The 23,478-nt window shown below is 49.4% G+C and overlaps 1 protein-coding gene across 1 annotated transcript in view; it reads right to left on the bottom strand.

Annotated features, from left to right (window-relative positions):
• The window catches only part of tok (tolkin), an 897,857-nt gene extending 875,566 nt beyond the window's left edge, over positions 1-22,291 (bottom strand). The window contains exon 1 of the mRNA XM_070528278.1: positions 21,318-22,291. Within this exon, the coding sequence (XP_070384379.1) occupies positions 21,318-21,585 (268 nt within the window). The 5' untranslated portion in view covers positions 21,586-22,291. The remainder of the gene's footprint in view (positions 1-21,317) is intronic.
• Between the last annotated feature and the right edge of the window lie 1,187 nt (positions 22,292-23,478).

The raw sequence follows: 23,478 nt of genomic DNA, 5'->3' as shown, positions 1-23,478 counted from the left end.
TAGCTTCCTTATACGCAGCATTTCGGCATTGCTGCGCAGACGACGGTTGTTCGTCTGGTTTCAAGCAAACTTTTAAAATATGCCCGAGGTCTTTAAAATCTAAAAACGAAAAAGAAAGAAAAAAAAACAGGTAAGACGCTGTTTTTCCCGCATCGCACAAAGATAGCGATGCATTAAGACTCATACATGAAGCATATCGTAGTTTAAAATGCGGTATGAATTGCCGTGAACATTCTCTCGCGAACAAAACACGCGTGGTGTCACGCGCTCAAAGACGCGAGCAAAGTTCACGCGGTGACAACGAGCAATCGCGGTCACAACGCTGGCGTGATGCGGAGCGCCGGCATGCAGCGCGGAGCGTGCTTGCCGCGAGAGCCTCCGTGCTGCCGCTGCCTCCACCATTGGAAGGGCGCCGCGCCTCAGAAACCGAGAGCGAAAACGCTGACGAACGCATTGGCGTTGGGTCACACTCATGCTAAATCCCCGGGGTGTAAAACTGGGGGTTAACACGATTATGACCCAAAGGCACTGTTTTCGTCGGCATTTTTTGACGTCGTTTGGGAGAGCGAGATTGGTGCCGGCTTCGACGGTGCTTTCGTGACCGAGTATGACTCGTTTAAACGCCGCCTCCAAGTAGCTGTCATGTTTACGAGCAATTTAATAAAATTATGTAGCACACTTTGGAGAGCAGAGACCATCCTTAATGGGTGTTGGAGACGTTTGCCTACAGCCAAACGCCTATAATATATATACTACTATATGCTTCACTATATGAAACTGACACACACACACACACACACACACACACACACACATATATATATATATATATATATATATATATATATATATATATATATATATATATATATATATATATATATATATATATATATATATATACAGTCGCCCGAATCTTTAACTGGTGTGCGGGAGCGGCGACTTTTCCGTGCGTCAGCGCCGTTTGACGGGGCGAGGCTGGAAACAGTCTGAGGCTAAGCGCATGCGGACAAAGCGCGCTCAGCTGGGCCCATCGTCTACTAGGCTGTTTCCAGCCTCGCCGCGTCATACGGCGCTGACGCCCGGAAAAGTCGCCGCTCCCGCACACCAGTTAAAGATTTGGGCGCCTGTATATATATATTTATATATATATATGTACAGTAAGCTGCCTATAGCGCTACCTATAGGCATCCCTAGAGTCGGATGTGAGCTTGTTGCTTGTTCATCTTGTGAATAGTAAGCTACAAAGCAAAAAAAAAAAACGCAGGCATAATGACACGTGAAACAGTCATGAGGTTATGCAGGAAAAAGACACACACATCACTGTGCGTGCGCGTGCATTTACCAAATGCCTTATCGTCTCCTGGTGCCTTTCCTGCGCTATATAGGTATGTACCTTGGCCCATATTCACAACAGTCTATTACGCTAGAATTATTTGTAAGAGGGAAGTTCCAGACAACCTTATATGCTGGACACATTAGCGAAGCTGGCAACCAGCGGCAAAAAAGCACTTACGAACGAAAAGCTTGGTGAATTCGTAGAGTGTGCTGCTTTATTGAGCGACACTCTAGGGCGCGCTTGGAAGACAAGGACAAGGGTATGTGCCTTTGTGTGACTAACTCTGTCCTTGTCTTCCAAGCGCACCGCAGCACATCGTGAATTCGGCCCCTGGTTAAAACAAGCAAGTATTTGCTATATAGGCCATCACTGAGCGGGCGTCGGTGAGCACGTTGTTCTCCGATCTTCTGAATACTGCTCTCAGTTTGCCACGGACCTTGTTTTCCGTATGCTCGACGGCGCAGATACGTATTCGTTTTCCCGCGCACGATGCTTCGCGCGTGTCGTATACGACGCGTGGACGCGGGGCTCAAAGAGACGACACGTGCTCCATCTTCCGGCGTCGCGCGGAACACTAGCACGCTGTTGCCCTAGTCATCATCTGTTTCTGTTTGCATAGAAGTTGCCGCAGACAAGCCTTGAATGATAGGCTACGAATTGGGAAGTAGGAGACGACGAGAGAGAGAGAAAAAAAGTAATAATGAAACCACTAAGAATAGAGATCATGGGAAACAGGAGCTTTTGCATGAGTGAGTGTAGCCAGCTCTGCAAAAGGCGATGAAAAATGAGAAAGAACTTTGCAGGAAAGAAAAAACAAGATATATGAAATAGGACGCGATAGAGGGTGTATTACAGATTGCAGATCAGATACCTGAGCGAAATAAAATTGGGGCTTGTTAGTGTTGGCGTCTGACACCACGTGGCGACAGGAATTTCACCCGATTTTCTACCACCCGGCCTTCTACCAGGCTTCGTCGAAATGAGGCGTGACTTTTTCTTTCCTTGCTCGGTAATACCAGAGGAGGAGGGGCCCTCTCTCTGTGCCTGTCACGTGACATCGACGGAAACAAGATCCCGCCCACACTTGTAGAGAGCCTATTTAAGGGGCTCCGAAATGTACTTTTAGATACTTCATGCTTTTCTTATTTTCTTTCATCTACCTTTGAATAAACCGTGCAAGTTTCGCACTAGAAAATCGTCTCGCCCTTGCTTGGTCGCCATGGTCTACCGGATGCCTGCAGCCCACCGACAACGCCACGCTACCCAATAAGTAACGTCGGTCGAGCTTCGATAGGCAGGAGCCGCTACTCCTCGGCAGCAGTACGATACGCTACCCTGGAGTAGGCAACAAACTGACTGGCAGCGATTGGGATACGGAATCCTGGAGACCCCAACTTGGTCGACAACTACGAGATCGTAGCCTCTTCGTCCTGGCGACAACGTTCGGAAGGAAGGTGTCTGGATCATGACTGCATATCGTGAGTGCACGGCTTTTCTTCACTGAGATATCACTAGGCTTTTACGTATGTTTTGGAAAGTACGTAGCAGTGATTTTTCTTCAAACCGTTGACGGAAGTTTGAGTACGTCAAGGTTGTATAGAGTGAAGGTTTAGCAGCACTAAGGGCAGCCATGAACTTGAAGGCATTAAAGAAGCCGGAATTGTTGAGCTTGGCCAAAGAGTTGGGCCTCCAAATTGCCGAATCAAAGAGAAAGCCGGAGATCATTGAGGCGATCGAAGCGACCGGGGCAGACGACGAGGAACTGACGGAATGCCTTGAGAGCATTAAAGAGAAAGAGGAAGAGCGTAAGCGCCTTGAGGAAAAAGAAGAGCGCAAGCGCCTAGAGGCCAAAGAAGAGCACGACCGTGTTGCACGCCACGCACTCGAAATGAAGCGCTTAGAGATTGAACTCTTGAAAGCTCAAAATACTGAAAGACCTGGCACAGAGGCACGTGAAAGCGAGCGCAGAATGACAGACTTGATGGCACCCTACGCAGTAGGAGGGGACATAGGTCTTTTTCTAGTACAGTTTGAGCGCACGTGTGAGAAGGCAAAATTCGCGAGAAACACGTGGCCGCAACGCTTGCTTACATTACTGCCACGTGAGGTAGCTGATATCATTGCCCGAATGGGGAAAGAAGAAGCAGAGGACTTCGATGAAGTCAAAGCAAACCTGCTTAAAAAGTATAGGTTATCAGCGGAAGCATTCAGGCGAAAATTCAGGGAAGTCGAGAAAACCAAAAGCGAGTCATGCTCAGATTTTGCATACACCTTGGGGGTAAACCTGAAGGAATGGCTCAGAGAAGAGGGTGCACTCGGCGACGCCGAAGAGACAATGCAGTGCGTTGCTTTAGAACAGTTCTACCGCCGGCTGCCAGTAAACATCAAGTATTGGGTTCAGTATAGGCCAGGCGTAGACACTGTTACGAGGGCGGCCGATCTCGCTGAGGAGTACGTAACTCGCCGTGCGGACGAAGGTAACGAAGCTCCTAAGAAGGAGGTGAATAAATACAGACCCGACAAGCCAAAGCGATGGTCAAAGTCGAGTCGGTATAAAACAATGGAAAAGTCAGATTCGGTGAAAACTAGTGACGAGGAAAGCGAGAGAGAAAAGGAGTCACCCGAACAGAGGGCAGAAAGGCAAAAGAAAAGGGCTTTCGAGGCCAAGAAACCAATAGTTTGCTACAACCGCCAGCAAACGGGGCATATCTCCGTGGGATGCAAAAATCCCAAACTAGTGTTGATGTCACTAACTAGTAACGTAGAAAATCTGAACTTGCTAGAACCCTACATTCGAGACCTCGTGGTAAACGGCAAACCGTGTAGAGTGCTTCGTGACTCGGCAGCCACAATGGACGTGGTGCATCCGTCGTACGTAAAGGAAGGCCAGTTCACGGGAGAATGTGCTTCGATAAGGCAAGCCTTAGAGGCCTCCAGTGTTTGTCTTCCGGTGGCCAAGATTCGTATCGAAGGCCCTTTCGGAGTACTGGACACTGAAGCCGCCGTCTCGGCACATCTCCCGCCGCAGTATCCATATTTGTTCTCTACCAAATCAGAGGATTTGTTACGACGCAAGGGAATCGGGTTTAGTGAGGGAACAGTGCAAGCCCTAACTCGTTCCAAGGCAAGGGAGCTCGCGGCCAAGGCAGTGTACGAATGTCCAGTGGCGGAGAAAACAGGTTTGACAACTGATTCGTCAACCAGTACTGAACAGGATAGCCCTATAGACCGTTTCATCGGGCGAGGAGGATAGGGCGCGCGGAGAGCCTTTCCTCCTCTCTGGCTTCGGCGATCCGGCGCGGCGCTGTTTGAGAGTATTGCTGTCGTGTGCTGCGGAACGATTTCTTGATGTTTTAGATCGTACTCTGTGAAATTTAGGCCGTGTCCTTTCATATAAGGTCGTCAGGGAAGCCTTTCGGTGCATCGGTAACTACAATAGGCGGAAATATCTTTTAGGGGCGCGAAAATGTGACGCGTTTTATCAGCCGCGGTGTACGCACATAAGCAGTCGCGGTGTGTGTATGTGTTGTGAACTATTTTGCTTATATCGGTTTTAACTAAGCAAAGAAAACCGGTGTCTCTTTATTAGCAGCATGAAATGGTAAATCTGCTCAATATCTGATCGCTTGGCGTAGGGAGTAAAACAAAGCATAAGAGCGCATGCTCGTGCACGGCCAACCTAAGGCAACCACGAAACATCTAAGCGGCAGGCGCAATCAAATATTTGTGATGCACCGGCATCGTTCTCGCGCATTTCAAGTTTAGTAGGCTTGAAATTACCATATGTCCATGCTAGCCTTCCTGCATGAGGCCGATGGCGCTGCTCAACACAGCGATCACTGCGGTTGGTGATCCAGCACGGTACATATGTAAGCTGTGCGCTTCGGCATTGCCTTTTTGGCCTGCATACAGCCATAATATATGAGGGATCGCATAAAAAGAATGCGATGCCTATATTTGAGGACAAAATTTCCGTAATACGTGTGAGTGCGTCGTAGAGAACGGAACGAACACAACCGAAAAAGAAATAATAATAATATTTGGGGTTTTACGTGCCAAAACCACTTTCTGATTATGAGGCACGCCGTAGTGGAGGACTCCGGAAATTTTGACCACCTGGGGTTCTTTAACGTGCACCTAAATCTAAGCACACGGGTGTTTTCGCATTTCGCCCCCATCGAAATGCGGCCGCCGTGGCCGGGATTCGATCCCGCGACCTCGTGCTCAGCAGCCCAACACCATAGCCACTGAGCAACCACGGCGGGTAACCGAAAAAGAAATTCGGTTATCATCCTCTTTCTAGAAAACGCAAAAGAAAACAAGCTAACACCGCAAGAGGGCCTCGCATAGTCACGCCGCACAACGTTTATAAATATATAACCGCTGATGCGGTAGGCTTGGATCAAGCGGTATATAGAAGAAAGATAGATGTAATCCAGCACCTAACACTGCTTAGAACGCTCGCGCAGTTCGTAAACAGTCCCTTTGCTGGACAAGCGTAATTCAGACTGTAAGGTATGCTGCTATCACTTGTCAAAACTATTTTATTCAGGGGCGGAAACCTCATCCATCGAACCAAGTAGTCACGCAATGCAACCTGCAGCGAACAGTTTGAACGCTTGTCAAAGTATAACATCACAGCTCCTATCGTAGCAGAACGGTACCCACGCTCACGCTGTTACGATCGTCGCGTATGTTTCATGGCTCCTAAACCACAGCTTAGAAATAGAGGATAATACTGCAATAAGGTCACATTAGTGACTGGAACATTCAGAAGTACACAATTGATCTCCGAGGCTGACTGTAGACTCGAATATGCGCGCACACATCGCGCTGCGTGTTCCGTCCACCTCAACGCCAGCAGAAATTCCGGCCATGACGCCTTAAACCACTTCAGCACGTCTCACAGAACCGTTTACCACGTAGAAGAGACACGTAATACTAAACAGGCCGCACGACGGCGAAACCAAACGCCAGAACCTGCCGCCGAGCGTATACCTGCCATGCAAAAGACCGCTTTCACCCAAGCCAGTATGGCGCTGCTCATAGGCGGCGCCACTGCGCTCACAATATGGCGGCGCCTACAAAAAAACGGTCTATAGGGGATGAGGCGGAAAGTACGCCAGCTAATGAAAAAAACAGGAAAGCAGCGGAGCCTGAAATGTCGCGAGAAGCAGAATGCAGCAAGTTATTGAACGTAAGCCCTGCCGCCATGATCGCCGAGCAGGAAATGCGTAAGGCACAAAGCAATGCTGAGCATTACTATGACAGAACGGCTCGCACGCGACACTTTGAAGTTGGGGAAAAGGTAATGAACCTGAAACCCTTGTTGAATAACCAATCTGAGGAGTTGCCTGTCGACTTTCCAGAGTTAGCAGCAGTGACGGAGGCAAAAGACATTCACGAGACCATTGATAAGTTAGTAGAACGGGCGGAGTTGAATCCCAATCAAAGCGCCGAACTGAGGGAACTCGTGTTTGAATTTAAAGACATATTTTCAGACACACCGGGCAGCACAACTGCGATCGTTCACGATGTCGAGTTAACCTCGTCGGACCCTGTTCGTTCGGAAGCTTATCGCGTTCCGCCTTGTCAACGTAAAGTCATGACCGCTGAAATAAACAAGATGTTAGAGCTAGGTGTAATCGAGCCAGGAGAGACTGAAAATACCTCGCCTCTTATCATGGTTGAGGTCCCAGGAAAAGAGCCGCGGCCATGTATCGACTACCGCAGGCTCAATTTCATCACGAAGGACCAGACTTATCCAATACCGCATATCGAGGAAAGGCTTGAAAAGGTGAGCAGTGCTAATTTCATCTCTACGCTCGATTTAGTCAGAGGGTATTGGCAGGTTCCGTTGACCGAGAGGGCAAGCAGGCTTGCAGCGTTTATTTCCCCGATGGGAACCTTTCGTCCGAAAGTCCTGAGTTTTGGATTGAAGAATGCGCCATATTGCTTCTCTAGCCATATGGACCAGGTGCTACGAGGAATGGAGGACTTTGCACTTCCCTATCTCGATGACATAGCTATCTTTTCTTCATTATCTTTCTCTCCTAGACGACACAACCGTGTTGTGTCGTCTAGGAGAGGCCAACTTAACTGTTAAGGCTCCCAAATGCCAATTAGGGCGCGCGGAGGTAGCTTATCTAAGTCATGTAATAGGGCAAGGCCATCGTTGGCCTTCCTAGGTTAAACTGACCGCAATAGACAACTTCCCGCAACGACGCACCAAGCGGGACATCAGATCATTCCTTGGCTTGGCGAGTTATTACCAAAGATATATCCCCCGGTGTTCCGAGATTGCGAGTCCTTTAACGGATGCTCTCAGAAAAACAGAACCACAAACGGTAAAGTGGCTGCAAAAGAAAAGGCTCTTAGTATGTTGAAGAACGCACTAACGAGTCAGCCAGTGTGGTACGCGCCCGACTACTCTAAGCCAATCATTCTTCAGTGTGATGCCAGTGACAGGGGCTGCCAGTGACAGGGTCCCTAGTGCGGCTGGGCCAGCAAACCCGGTTATTGGGCTTTTGTTTATCTTATTTTCCTTTCGTTATTTCCGGAGCATCACAGCTTGATTTGGCACTGTGAACATCCTGTATTCGGGCAAACCGTTGTCAGTCACTCTGATGAGACAGGCTTAACTCACTGAAAAGCTTATATCCATACGCTCATGTATCCTCGTGTGGTACTTATGTGGTACTTACTACACATATACCATTTGTTTACATACACATACCACTTACACATACACATACACACATACCATTTACATACATACCATATCACATACCACACATCATCACACATACATCACATACCATACATCACATACATACATCACATACATACATACACATACATCACATACATCACATACCACATACACATACACACATACCATGTTTACACATACCACTTGTTTGTTTCCCAAATTTGTATAATAGAGAAAAACCTTTGCAAGGGTTTTTTAATTTAATGCGAAACATTTATTTCTACCGAGAAAGCATTAATGAAAGCTTCACCGACGGATAATTTTTTCATCGACGGTAAGTGATTATTGACATCACGAGAATGAGAAGAATAGACCGAAGTAGTTTCTTCAGATGTTCGGGGGGGGGGGGGGGGGGGCTTATCTGAGGAGGGTTCACGCACACTCTCTTTTACAGCAGCGCAACGTCGTGCGGACTGTAATATTTTCTGGTCGGCAGTATATGCTGCAACAACACACCCGTTTCTCTGCGCCGTCTAACAGGCACCAACATCTCGTTTCATAAGTCAATAATAATAATAATAATAATAATAATAATAATAATAATAATAATAATAATAATAATAATAATAATAATGAAAGAAACACGTTGTTCCAGGAGCGTGTTGAGAAAAGAGGCCTTTTCAGCTAGCCCATATACATCAATCACCCAGTCAACTAAAGCTATTCGAAAGAAGCGAAGCATACCGTATGTTCGAAGCAACGAGGATGAAATCGTTCTTATTTGTCATAAATAAAGTAAAACTCTGATCCAGGCTTCCTTGCAGGTGAACGGAATATTTAAAGCGAAGCGCCATTAGTTGAACTCGTGCAGATAATCAGTGAACAAAGCTTAAAAGCTTTAACCGTCACCGAGTCGGCACACTTTTATACCTCCGCATACAACTAGGCGTATCCACAAGGCGTGCTGCCTGGATTGCAGAAACAAAGGGGATTCAAAAGCGGAGTGGCTCGGCATCCTGTCCACCCCACAGGAGTGCGCAGCTGTGGGACAGTCTCACGCTCGCAGCCAGTTATCTGACTCGTGTATGTTCACTCACTGCAGGGACTTTACGCCAACGCGGTGTCCCATATCGTGGACGCATTCAAGGCGCCAGGCAACAGGAGACCGCGAATGCCGGCGGCGGCAATACTACCATGCACGCCTGTCAACGCTTCATCTTTTCGTTTTTGTTCCGTTTCGTTTTTCGTGCACGTCGGGGGCTGTAATGCACCGGCTTGCGACGTAATAATGGCGGCCGAGACTCCTCTCCTCTCTCGTGACCCCCTGCGTCCTTCGATGCTTCTCTCGTTATACGGCGGAAACCGCTGACGTCACAGGGCCAGTCGCCAACGACAATGGACCGCCGAATGGGTGTCGCGCCGATTTACGACTCTCGCCGCTGTCAGCTGCCTGCAGGCCGCGTGGCAATATGTGCAGTCGATTGAAGGCAAGGCGGGCACAAATCCAAGAGAAGCATACGCAGCGAGAAAGGCAGATCGAAATGCATGAACTAGTGAATAAAGTAAAAATTAAAATTAAATTGTGCGCTTTAACGGCATCCCGAAACCGCATGGTTGTGAGGGACGCCACAGTGGGAGGCGCCGTATTAATTTTGACTACCTGCAGTTGTTAACGTGCATTTGAAACTAAGTACACACGAGCGTTTTTGCATTCTCCACTATCAGAATGCGGCCGCCGCATATGAAAGTTCAACCCGCGACCCCGCGCTCAGCCTCATAACGCTATTGCCACTGATTCGCCGCGGTGGGTGAATGAATGAAGGAATTAATGAATAGCCACTGATCCACCGTGCCGGGTGAATGAAAGAATAGCCACGGATCCACCGAGGTGGATGAATGAATGCTTTCTTATTGCGTTCGTCGTTCGCATCCAAAATCTGCCTATGTTGGTTGCTAATTTCCTCCCAACCGTATCAGTCGCGGCCCTGAAGAGAGCGATGCGTCGAAAAAAGAGGCGCAGAGAACAACGCCTGTTCACTGTACCCGGTTCGTATTTAGGGAAACAAGGGACGAAATACGCAGAGCTTAACATGAACGGCACGCAAAGAAAGCGGTGGCCGTCACCCCTCTTCTTGTTTTCCGCGCTCGGCGTTTCCGTCCCTCGGGCCCACAGCGCGCGCTCTGACGAAGTCACAGACGGCGGCGCCGTGTCGACGTGGTCGGCGAGCACGCGGCCCGCCATTGTTGTGTCTGTCAACGCTGGAACTCGCGCTGGCTGCGCGACGCGACCGGAGCGGCAGTGGAAACGGTTTGCGGTAGAAGAGTCGCCGGATGGTGACAACAGCGGCAGCACCAGATCTATGGGGGACAGCAAAGGCAGACAAAGAGGAGCACGCCTGGCAGTAGGGAGGGGAGGCGTCATAGCTCCGCATGTCTCTCTGGCAGCCACGGCGCGCGACGGAGGGTCCTGCGCTAAAACTTTTATAGCGGCGCGCGGTCCCGACGGCTTGGTCCACGTGACACACGTGGTTTCTGTCTCGCGCGAGCGGCAGGTCGTGGCGTTCGCCGAGGTTCTCCGAGCCAAGCGCGGTCTCTTTCTTCTTCATCAAATTGATGCGTCATTGCGCGTCACTCAGCGTGTCTGTTCAGATAAGTTTTCTTTCTATCTCTCTCCGAGTCGTTTCTTTCTTTGTTGGTGTTGCAAAAATCACTATCGAGCGCACGTGAGTGCGCCTTCGCATGGCTTCGCCACTTTACAACCCTGTCCAACGGTGAAGGACACTGCATGGGAGACTAAACGAGGTTGGATTTTTGATTGCGGTTTAGCTGCCATTTCTCTATAACCTAGTGTTCATTTTGTGCCGCGCGTAGTACAATGCGGACAAGCTGAAGTCGAGAAGCCACAAATAAACGTTCATTAGCGCGCTAAGTGCGATATCTTCCAACTCGGCCCGATTTTTTACATCCTGTCGCAGCTTATCACTCAACAATGTTCGCGGCAGGTAACGTCTGTACTTTAGTTTGTTTGTTTGCATGTTTGGGCCATGCACCTGGTATATTTGAAACGGCACCTTCGTGCATAATTCGACACACCTATACGTCATCGCGCACGCTAGAGACGCCAACTCACCACGTCTGACTCTCTGTCCGACGCCCATCAATGGAAGCGCGCGGTGCGATTATCGTTCCTCAGCGCTAGTCAGATCCGACAACCCCGCACGGTTGTGATGCAATAACGTAATGGCTCGCCTCTAGCTGTGAACGAGCGGATGCTCGCGTTTTGGCTAAAGGAGGTTCGAGCGACACGGACGGAAACGAATGTTGCCCGGATCTTGCAGAATACGGCGTCGATATAGCATCCGCTCGAGGTTACTGCTTCGTTGTACATGCGTGATGGGGTACGAAAAGCGCAAACAGCCTGTTCGAGTGGCAGGAGTCGATCGATAAAGGTTTCGCTTATGGAAATGGCTCTTACGATGCTTTTGTACAAAAGCGCTATACTCGTGGAGATCCGTGACGTACACTGGCACAGGGATGCGTACACAGTGAGGTCATCTGCTAAGCAGCTGGGTGGGCTATGCTGCCTGCTTCCCTTTGAAAGAAAGGCATAATTCACGCTTCCCAGTCTTTGTTGACGACGCCATTCCACGTGTGGCGAATTCCAGATAACTAAATACTTCACGCGTCATTTATTAGTTAATTTGATGCTTTATGAACCTACCTGAGAGTAAGGAGTACGTATGTCTTTCACTGAGTGACTGAGATGAACGTAAAATAGCGTCCGTTTCGATAATTTTGCACATTTCTACTCTTTTACGGTTTACTTTGGTTTCGATTTCTTCTCTATGTTATTTTTTCTTTCTTGTTACTGAATGCAGTAACCCGCGGTCTTGTCATGCGGCTCTAAACGACATCGGTTTTGACAGGCCACGATAGCATTTTGAAACGCCCATATTCGAGAGATGGCCAATGTGGTGGACACTGTGAGCTGAAGTTCGAAAGGAGCGCATGAGATTGGTTTGGGTCATGTGAAAAGAAAAGACGAGAGATGTACATAGGCAGAAATGCAATGCAGACTGAAGTTGAGGACAAGATGAATAGAGATGGGCCTAAGAAGAGCAAGAGTGGCATCACCGAGAAAAATGCTAAGGAAAACAAGGAATCGGTCATTCATAGTGCGAAGAGATGTTTACGCATTCATCGAAAACAATGACTAACATATACATTAACGTGAAGCGTAGTATCAGCCAAAGGCTTCGAAGCGATAGACCCATATGTCATGTTAGGGCCCCTGTCGAAGTTTGTCGCTTAATTGCCCCAGATATTCACAGGTGCAGTGTTCAACATTCTATTATGCTTCGCTGTGGCCAGCCTGCTACATGATCTCTGAGTAAGTGTCAGGTGATAGATCTTTATCGAGGAGTGGCTCCGAAGCTTTTCGTAAAGGCTTATTAGAAGAAGCCGTTGTTAAGGGTACGTCAGCGTACGTACAGCCCATAACAAGGGGAACAGTTGTTTCTCTCGTGGTGTTTCACATAACAAAGCAACACTGGTTTGGAAAGACACCGCAGTACTGAGAGCTCCGCATTAGTTTTGATCCCGCATTTAACCCGCAGATAAAACTCGGTCGATAGCTGGTGGTATATCAGAGATACAGGACGGGTGCCCATCAGAGAAGGGCAGCGCAATCGAGGACAGTGCAGATAATTAGGTGGTGGGATGAAATTAGGAAATCTGAAGCCATAAGATGGGGTCAGCTGGTGCAAGACCGGGGTAACTACGCTTGGAGGGGCCTTCGTCTTGCAGTGGACATAAATGGGCCAACCACAATGACGATGTAAACACTACAGTAGAATTCTTGCATTCTACCTCAATCGAAATGCAGCAGCCGTGGTAGGAAATCGAATCCGCGAGCTCGTCCTCAGCAGTAGAAAGTCATCGTGGCGTTCTTAACCTCCCAACAACCGCGGCCGCTAACGGTAAAGGCAACAACAGCAACGAGTGTCACGTATGTACTAGCGAGAACAGGGACGATCAGCTTTACAGGCTCGTTTTACACGACGTGAACCCTCTGTTATATCACCGTTATCAGCAGTGTTTCTTCGCATGCCAATAAGATGGTTTTAGCAATTCGCTATCATACTGATACCAGTCTCGATGGGCTTCATTTGATCCCGAGCACACGGCGCATCGAGATTAACGACTCCCGTTGCTTGCACTCGGCTAATCTCATCGTCGGCAACCATGAGAGCCCTCGCTTGCCTGGCAACAAGGAAAACCGCATTCCCTGGCCTTCCGACAGCGCGCCTTCCAGATTCGACGGCAGCGGCATTGGCACGCGCATTAACGCCTTTAACGTGCGGTGGGAAGGCGCGGTGGGGCACGCAGGCAATTGGCGACAGGATCGAGTTTCAATTAGAACTCAGAGCTGCCAGCACTTAGCTACAGCACAATTGCTTCGAGCGCTTTGTTTGCGTGACGGGACCACGGATAGGTTAATCCCGCGAGGTTGCCACACTTTTGATAGGACACACACACACGCACGCACACACACACAAAGAATAGACACGCTAGAGTGCAAACAGTGAGAGTGAGCAAGATGTGAAAGAAGCGGTTTACTCAGCGGCTCTCTTCCGGCGCCTTCTTCCATATTTCGCTACTGTGGCTCTTGATTTTTTTGGAGAATTTTTCAGAGCCAGAGGGAGAGCGCACGTCCTTCGGGAACCAAGGGCCACTCTTGAAGCCGGGAAACGAAGTTGTGTGTCGCTTTCCTTTTCTCTAGATTTTTTCCCTGCTACCTTTAACTTTATTTCAGTGCCCAGGGCGCTCCATTTCCTCCCACTGAAGGGGCACTACTTTCCTACATTCCCCACACCATCGATGTTCGATTTCCTTTCCCGTCAAAGGCCCAGCTCCCAACACGAAATTTCGCACACTTGTTTGGTTTCTTTTTCTGCACGGCGATTACCCCTTTCGGCGGCGCGATTATGTGGAGCGCCCTGAACGAACTCCTGGTCCTGCCCATCTTCCTGCCTAGGCTTTCCTTACACCTACGAAGCACAGGCGATGCGAAGATGAGGAGGGGGGCGGGGGAGATCTGAGCGCCTAGGCCAACAACAGCGACGCGGGAGCCGCCGCAGGAACGAAGAAAGAGGGGCCTCGCCGGTCGTCCGCGGGGTGGGCGGCCCGTCAAGAGCCTTTTCCCGCCAATTTCGCACCTTGCCGGCGCGCCAGCGAACGCAAACTGACAACTGTCTCTCACGTTGTTCGCGTGGAGCGAGCTTCCCTCTCCCCCTCTCCGTGTCCTCGGCCTCTGCGAGCATCTCCTCCCGTGGATCCTAGCCCCTTCACCTCCCCTCGATTCCCTGACCCGCCTCCAGCCGAGGAGAGTTCGCACCACGCATTCCGAACCCAATGCTATGCTGTTATACCGGGTCTATTCTCGTTTCTTCATTTATCTCCCGTATTTGACTCATTCTTTCGTTGACGTCTCAAGCCATTTTTAGTGTCACGTTTTACTCAGTATGGTGTCCCATTCGCGGCCCCTTTCAAGCCCCCTTCCCATCTCTTTCTGTTTTTGCGATAAAGTGTTCTGTGTTTCTTTTGCTTTGTCTTGCGTTCCATTCGCTGCGCTTACACATTTACGTCTCCCACTCCCCTATAATCCACCTTGCTTCATTCGTGCCTCCCTTTTGCCTTCTCATTATTTTTCTCTGCAGTAGGTTGCTTCTCTCTCTCTCTCTCTCTCTCTATATATATATATATATATATATATATATATATATATATATATATATATATATACATATATATATATATATATATATATATATATATTATTTTTTATAGCAGTTTTGGGTAACACTTCCACTGGCGTTGCTATTGCAAGCACGGCTGAGTGAAGGGAGTGCACTGCGCGTGATAAGGACACGAAAATATGAGAAGCAGGAGCCCGAGAAAGAAAAAAGGATAAACAAGGACGAGATAAGGGTCGCCGAGAAGGAAAAGAGACTTTATCGAGTGTCGTCGGAACACTGAAATGGAAAAGTTATTACATTGGCAAAGGTGGCATATCTCCCTAGAAAACGAAAAGAGAGATAAAAGAAGGAGGCGGAGAGGTAGCGGCCAAAAAAAGTAATAATAAAGGGATAGAGGACAAGGGGAGCCAGAGAAAAAGATTTGGTTGGTAGGGACCATGCGCTTGTGTTTTCGCCCCCCGAAAACACAGCCATGCGGCTGTGTATTCGCCCCCCCCCCCCCCCCCCCCACCAACCAGGCAGTATAGTTCATATAGTTCATATCTTGGATCTAAAATAAGCAGGCGACGATGTCAGCCTCTTCTCTCGGATGATCGCATCACATGCGCGACTCAACCGGATAGGCACAGTCCCTGCAAGGAGGATTACAGGGAGATGCTCCGAAACAAAAAAGAAAGAAATCAAAGGAGGCAAGCAGACAACCACGCGATCGGCGGGAGCGAAGGGCTCGCGAGAGACGAAGATGGCGAACTTGAGCTCGCCTAAGTTCGAGTCAATAAATAGACCTGAGTGAAAGAAGAAACGACTCGAGTTCTGTTTTCTTGGAGATTGTAGCTCGCGTATTTCCTGCAAAGGCTATAGCCAATTGGCTATTTCCGATCGGCTATAGAATCAATGGGTTGGTAAAACAAATGTCTAAGGGCTCACAGAAATTTATATTATTTCCGGGATTTCGCCTCCTTATGAGTTATTTTTATTTTTATTTTTGTAGGCTCGACACTACGCGCACTTGAAGGCGCAAGGCTGGGTTCTGTCGTTGTACTCAGAACTCGTTTATGCGGTTCATTTCGAGCGAACTCTGCCAAAAAAAGTACAAGAATTTAACGCACGCAATCAGACGCGCGTTTTATACACGATGCGAAACGACGCCGCCCACAAATGCGGCGACGGGAGACGACGCGCAGTTCTTTCGACCCTCGCCAATGCATAGGCTCAAACGAACGCGCACATTAAAGACTATTCATCCGAAAACATGCGGTCGCTTTTATAGACTAAAAACAAGCAAACATGCCCTTTATACTGCAGGTGGGGGCGGGGGGGGGGGGAAGCTTTTGACGCAGCTGTTCACCTGCTCTAGTTTAATAGAACCGATAACTGGTTCATTCATTGGGTTTACAACACCGCGAAGCAACACAGGTGCCTTCCATGCAGAGACACCGTATTATAGTGGAGGGATACGGATTTAATCTCCCGGCACCTGGAGTTCGTTAACCAGTACGTGGACAAAGCTCGGTGCACGGGCGTTTTTGCATTCCGGCGGTATCGGAGCGTGGAACGAAGTCCCATTCTTAAAACGTAATTTGATGCCCCCCCTCCACTAACAAAATAATTTCAGGGGCCGCATTTTCTTCTTGGACAATAGTTTTTCTACCCTTCTAGTCGTTTCTTTGCTGGACTGGTGTGTGGCCGATAGCAATAGTGATATACATGCGGCGAGGTGGTGTCGTGCTAGTGCATGAACAAGAATAAAAATGAAAGAAAAAGAAAGAACAATAAGTGAAATGCATCCTCAGAAGAGACGGTCGCTGAAGTTATTTTATAAATGAGCAAGTTAATAAAAGAAATCTGGGGTTTTACGTGCCAAAACGATGATATGATTACGAGGCACGCCGTATAGTGGGGGACTGTAGAATAATTTTGACCACCTGGGGTTCTTGAACGTGAAGCTAGATCTAACTACACGAGAGTCCTTGCAATTTCTCAATTTCGCGCCCCTTTCCTTCTTTTCGTTAATTAAAAAAAAAGAACAGAAAATGTGGTACCCGCAGAAAAACGAAGAATTGAATGACTGTGTGGTGTTTAGCGGCGCAAGGACCAGGTATATGGCCAAAGAGCGCCAAGAAATCGAAGAACTATACAGAGAGCGCGAAAACACAGCCGTATCATTAGTTGCTTGGCTCGGTTGTCATTGTCCAAAGTCTGCAATTCATCCAGTGCTGTTAGCCGACTTGGCCATCGACACGTCAGCCTGCTAGACCGTGTATTTACTCGTGCCAGCATCGTCTCCAAGCGCAATGCTTGCGGTTTTCTCCTTCCTGGCAGGGAACAACTGTAGCTGAAAACGCGTCGCGAACGGAAACAACCGCTCTCCTCCCTCACTTGCCAGCGCTGACGCCATCGGCGCGTCTTACTACGAGACAAGCGAACATCCTGTCTATCTTTTCCTCCGCTTATCGCCGCTCTTCGACTCATCCCGATACGAAACGGAGAGACAGCGACGCGTCGACGCGAGTGAGAAGGGGGTGGGGGTTGCAAGCGGGGCGTGCGAAGCCCAGTCTAGGGATGAGGGCGTCGCGCTGACAGGAGGGCGAGGAAGGCCCCAGCAGCCTCGGCCGAAAACAGCCGTGTCCGCGCCAGGCCGGCACAACGAGGATCTCTCGTCACCATCCGGCTCGCTGGCTAAGGCCGATCGAGGGATTAGGTCGCGCGCCGCGCGCTATCCGGAAGAAGCCGCTGCTATACGCAGGGCCCGTCGAGGAGATGAGGGATCGAATGAACGGAAGGCAGCAGCAGCAGACAGCAAGAAAGTGGACAAAGCCGCGAGCAAATACCGCCTGTGTGCGCGGGAACTTCGCCACACACGCGTTGTGCACTAGCCGCGGTGTCGGCCCATGTACAGGTAAAAAAAAAAAAAAAAACATTGTAGCGTTTCTTCGTCTGACTAGAAGAAAGCAGTCGTGTAGCCGTCGTCGTCGCCTGCTATATTGCCGTCCGCGTTCACACACGCGCGCACGCACGCACGGGCACACGCACACACACAACTCACTGCGGTAGCCGTGGCTACGGCGTCGCGCTGCGGAGCTCGAGGTCGCGGGTTGGGGCAAAATGCAAAAACTCCCGCGTACTTAGATTTAGATGCACGCTAAAGAGCCGTAGGTGGTCGAAATTATTGCGGACTCCTCCACTACGGCGTACCTAATAACTGCACCCTTGTTTTGGTATACGTAGAAACCGACAATTTAATTAAAGTTAATTTTCAACACGCACGCACACGCCGATATCAAGTAGAAGCGAACAGAACCAACTACCCTGAGAGGTTAACGAGCACAGTTGAATACTGAGCTCGTAATGCGTGGGATGTGGTAGGCAGTCCGGTGCAGGCGGGAAGCCCACGACGAGGGCTCTTTCGCTGCAGACCAGCCCACGGATTAGCTCGAGGGGAGACGCGTCTCCCATCTAGCTCGCCCGTGGTCAGCCATGGTCCAAGGCAGCGCCGCTATGATAAATACATTGTTTCTACTTGTATTTCGGCTCGCAAGAGAGTGAACGCAGCTCGTCGGGCCCGTAGCACACGTGCCCTCTTCAGGCACGCACTGCACACGCAGCGCGTGAGTGATGGTTTGCAGGACCGCGAATTAAATGGGCGTGGTAGGGAGGAGGTGGGGGGTTCGGAGCGGAACGCTAGCTCTGGAGGCACAGAGCTGCTTTCTTTACCGACCTTCCACCGAACAGTCCCGAAATCTCTTCAAGGTCACTCGTATAGGCGCCCTGGAGAGTTGGAGCGAAAAGGTGAAATTTTGGTCCGTACACTGTGTTATACAGCAGTACTTTAAGTTAAGTTGGATATGGAGATTTATTTCATCACGACGCAGGAGTCGAGTGCTTTCTGTGCACTTTGGCGGCTGTGGGCGCATGTTTTGCGCTTTCGACCAACTTTATATCGACGTCGTTTTCCTCAATCTCATAGATAAGATAACTTGTCAAGACACCCGCGCATCATACATGAAAGAAACAGGCAATTTCAGACGACGTATTAAGTACAACTAAAATGACGCAGCTAAGGGACACGCCGCCGCCAACGCGCTGGCTGAACATCGCCTTAACATGGGTCACAACATTGATTGGAATTCGGCGACTGTCATCGACACGGAAAAAATCACTATAATCTCGCCTTCTTTTGGAATCATTATTAGTGCAGTCGACGTCTTTTAGACTTAATCGGACACGTGGAAATCTACCAGAAGTATACACCAGATCGCTACGCCATCTACTACGTATATAAGGCACGGCCCAGCTTCTCTCACTTTTATGTGAACAAGAGACCCGTCGGGGACTCGAAACGTCCTAAACTTCGTTTTTTTTTTTGTTGTTGTTGAAACTGGCGAGTCTTTGTTTGCTGTCAAGATCGAGGAATATGTACACCCCTCGCCAGACAGTGTTCCGTCGAACCCTGGACTGTTTACTCAATCAGTGACGCATATATGCATATATATATATACGGCGCTGGCGTTGGGGCTTTTCTTCAAAAGGAGTTTGTGCATGCACACTATTAGGTACGCTGACATCACTGTTATGAGGGGCGATTTTTTTCCCCGCGTAACAGATGCACTTTGCATTTATTGGCCAAGCCCAGTCGGAAAGTGTTGCTGCTGAAGCTACACTTGCGGCAGCATCGGGCGATATATATATATATACATATATGCCACACGTTATCTCCGCGGTCACTCGGCTAAAGTTGAGCAAATAGGTAAGATCAGCGAACTCTTTCACTGCACATATGGGTTGCGACCTCTCGCAGTGGTTCTTTCGTCAACCAAACATTCAGGCACACACCCAGCTTGTCTACTGAAAGAGCACCTGCCATTCTTTGTCCTGCATAGTACGCGTAATATCTCCGAATGTTATCGCATATTACCGCCACATATCCAATCGGCGCAATTGGCGACGGCCTGCAGATTGAGTCGAATGTATTCAGCCGTCCCGACTAGAAATTAAAAAATAAATAAATGTTAAAACAGCTATTAGATGTTAATACTCTGGCTTAGTTTGCTACTGTGCCAATCGAGCGGAAAGCAGTCTTAATAATATTCGTTTCATGCCCCGTAAAATGCACTAGCGTTTGCTTGCGATAAATAAATTTCTGCTTTTCTCGATCACTGTTGGCGGACCGATAGTGGCATAACTTATAGAGGAAACGCTTGTTAAATTATAATGTGTGTCGGTAAGCCTGCTTGGCATCTACAAGAAAATGCTGCGTCGAGTTACTTCGCTGTGTTTATCAAAACTCTAGTTGCAACGCCTTTCACGAGCTATGCGACGAAACACGAAATCCCGCTCTAATGATGAGGCTTCCAGACAACGTTCAGTCGCAATGAGCTACGGCATAACATATGCTACATGCTTCTACACGCGTTTCGTATTGCATTTCAGGCAAAATCCAGGGAAAAGAAAGGAAGAAAAAAAAAGGAAGGAAATAAGATTCGATTTATCAAACAACTCCAATGTAACCGTATCAGGTTAAGTTTCCTGTCTTGTCAATGATAAGAGCCAAAGATAAACATCATGATTTCGGAAACCTTAAAGAACCCTCGCGGGTTATTATTTAAAAGTCTACCAAGAACGTAATTAAGAAAAAAGGGGTCGCCATTATAGAAAAAGAACTACAAAGGGCAACGCCTAAAAGATTTACACTGTGGAACTGGTATACATGTCCCGAATCTGCCATTTAAACGTATGTAAGGTTCTTGTACGATTGCCGATTCGTTGTGTGTCTCCTAAATGCTTAGTCTTATTTTGTCTCGTGGCTTGAACAACACTCTTCTTTTCCTGGAAAGCTTTAGACGTTTCTTCTAACTGCGAGAAAAAAAAAAAGAAACGCGAGGACACACAAAAGACGAAACACGTCGCACCACGAACTGCGCTCGTGGTGTGGTGTGTATTTCTTTGGTGTGTGCTCGTGTTTTTTTTTTTTTCGCACAGTTAGAAGAAACGTCTGAAGATACGAACCAACTAGCCCGGCAGAACGCCCTAGAAAACTGAGCGCTGTCATACATGTAATCGGGCCGCACTGAATCAATGTGCACTACACATAGCACATGCAGTGCGCATTGATAACATAGCGACATATCTGGATAGTCCGGTATTTTCACAACTAATAATGCTCGCACACGAATGTTTCAATTGGGAGCGCATCTTACGTGGAGCCCACGTTTGGTAGCACCCCTTACTTATGTTTTTCTTGGTTTTATTCCCAGTCGCTTGTTCTCTTAGCTCTCATTTTCATTCAGAACGGTTTGCTGCATGCGCATTTCCCGCCCACTAAAGAGCCAAACATGGCACTGTACCGAAGCGCTCCCGACTGTGTTATGGAGATGAGTTTCTGGGGCGTGAAATTGCCGACTGCCACGTTACTAACACGAGAAGCGAGGCGCCCAGTCACGGACATAGGCAGCTACAAAGCTTGAGTCAAAATAAGAATAAACGAAGCGCGCACTTCCGCACCACCCACCTGATTTGCAGGGATCAATGTCTAGGTCGTCCGAGACCCTCATCGGAAACTTGGTCCGCAGTAGCTCGTCCACCGTGAAATGTCTCGCGTCCACGCGGTTCTCGGCAGCCAATAAGCACAGCACAAAGAGCACCGACACCAGCAGCCATGTCACAAGATGCAGAGAAGCACCGTCTCTGGAGACCACGCCGCGGTGGAGCGGCCTGAAGGGCGCACGTCCAGTAGCAGACGACGCCTCCAAACAGCACTGGTCATCCGTTCCCGTCATGACGCCAGCGTCGCTTGCCGTGGCAGTCTGTCAGCGAGCTGCCGTCGACAGCAACGATTCCTCTCGACAAGAGTCCCTCGCACCGTTCAAGTACGACAGCACCGGTCCCAAAGTGAATGCGCGTGACCTAGCGCACGCTTTCGTTATTCACGTTCACTTACGGTCAGAGTCAGCAGCAGACAGTCAGCAGAATCTAGCAGACGACGATGCGTCGTGTAGCGTCACCTCCGTAAACAATCACCCGCCGATGGCACAGTATGGTACCTTTTGTATCGCTCGACGAGACCGTGGAGTAAGGTTCGCCTCCCCAGGATAAAAAAAAATAAAAAAAATATAACGCGTTCACCGACGATTTCGCGGCTCCCCCCGAGACGTTCAGGCTCGGAAACAAACTTGAGCGAAACTTAAAAAGTAATGAACGAGAAGCGAGTCGAGGGTCACAGCACCGGCCCAGCTGACGACGCCGTCACGACGACCTCCATGGGCCCTACACCACTGGCGGACACCGAAACGTGTTTCCTCGCCGCAGCCGAGTTAAAGCCCGGGCGCAAGCTGCCCGCCTCGCGTGCAGTGTTGACGTTATACGCGGTCCGCCAGCGGCGTGCGCGTTGCCCGGTGATAAGGAGAGAAGAGCGCGCGCTCCGACTACCGCCGCCGACGCCACCGCTCACGCGTCTCCGTGTGCCCGCCGGTGCGCTCCGCGCGCTGAAGGAACCCACGGCGGTGGCGGAGAGAAGGGTGGAGGGGGGGAGGTCTCGCCCCTCAGCGCTTTTCGCCCACACCGCCTCGTCGCGGACTTCGCGAAACGGAACGGCGCGCCGCCGCTTGCAAGCTGCTCGCGCCTGCGCGCGCGCGCCGCCTCCTCGCCCTCGAGCTTTCTCCTCCCGGTCTCGCTTTGCTTTGAGCCCTCCCACATACACATTACCCTCCTAGCGCCGTCCTCCCAAACCTGTGATCTGTCTCTTTTTAATTACATTCTGTCGTTTTAAATGTCCGCTGTTTGTTCTGCCATCTCTCGTCAGACCGTGTTCTCCGCCGAGATGCCCACGGTATACCAGCGTTCCCGTCACCCTTTCTCTCTACGGTCCTTCTTAGCTGATCTCCTTCTATTATATCGTCCTTCGCGTTGCTTGTTATGCGACTTATGGTTTCTTTTTAGTACCCCTTTTATTTAGTCCCTTATCGAGAGTAGCCGAGAGATGCCGCTCCTCCGCACAAGGCGACATCTTCTGCTCTCTGGTTGGTGTCTGTCATCTGCTCCGCGCAAACACGCACGCACGCTCGCACGTACACCACTCCTCTCTTCCTCGCCACAGCCCCATCATCATGTGGTCGGCTGCTTGCCGTGGCAATCTGGCCGCACGCAGACTAAAGTCGCCAGCAGCCAGCAGCCTTGGCTCGGCCAGCGTGGCCCCCTTTCTCTGCTACGCAGCCGAAAGTAGCCTGGTCCTGATGATGTTGTTTTCTGGCGCAAACAGAGAGAGAATGGAAATCAGTTTTTTGTTTTGTTGTATTCAGCCGTGTGTACATACACGAACACGTATGTCTGGTAATTGTCTCTGCGACAACGGCTGTTTGTATGCACCAACCGTGTAAGCGCGCTGTGCATCACGAGTCTGGAGGAATGTAGAATGCTGGACAAATGACCACGCATGTCGCGTGAACGATGGGTTGTCTTTTCTTTCATTTTCTGTATGAGTTCGTCCGTCGTTAGTAAAGGCTGGTTCTTTCGAAAACTAAATTATGGGGTTTACCATCCCAAAGGTACTTGCGGGCCACGGAGAGACGTCGTAGTGAGGGGCGGGTCTCCGGATTAATTTGACTACCTGGGGTTCATTAACATCCTCCAAAAGCACATCACGCGAGGAATTTCACATTCTACCGCGCGGCCAC

This window comes from Dermacentor albipictus, unplaced genomic scaffold (assembly GCF_038994185.2).
Source record: "Dermacentor albipictus isolate Rhodes 1998 colony unplaced genomic scaffold, USDA_Dalb.pri_finalv2 scaffold_11, whole genome shotgun sequence".
Taxonomy (NCBI): Eukaryota; Metazoa; Arthropoda; class Arachnida; order Ixodida; family Ixodidae; genus Dermacentor; species Dermacentor albipictus.
This window is presented reverse-complemented; position numbering and strand designations above follow the sequence as displayed.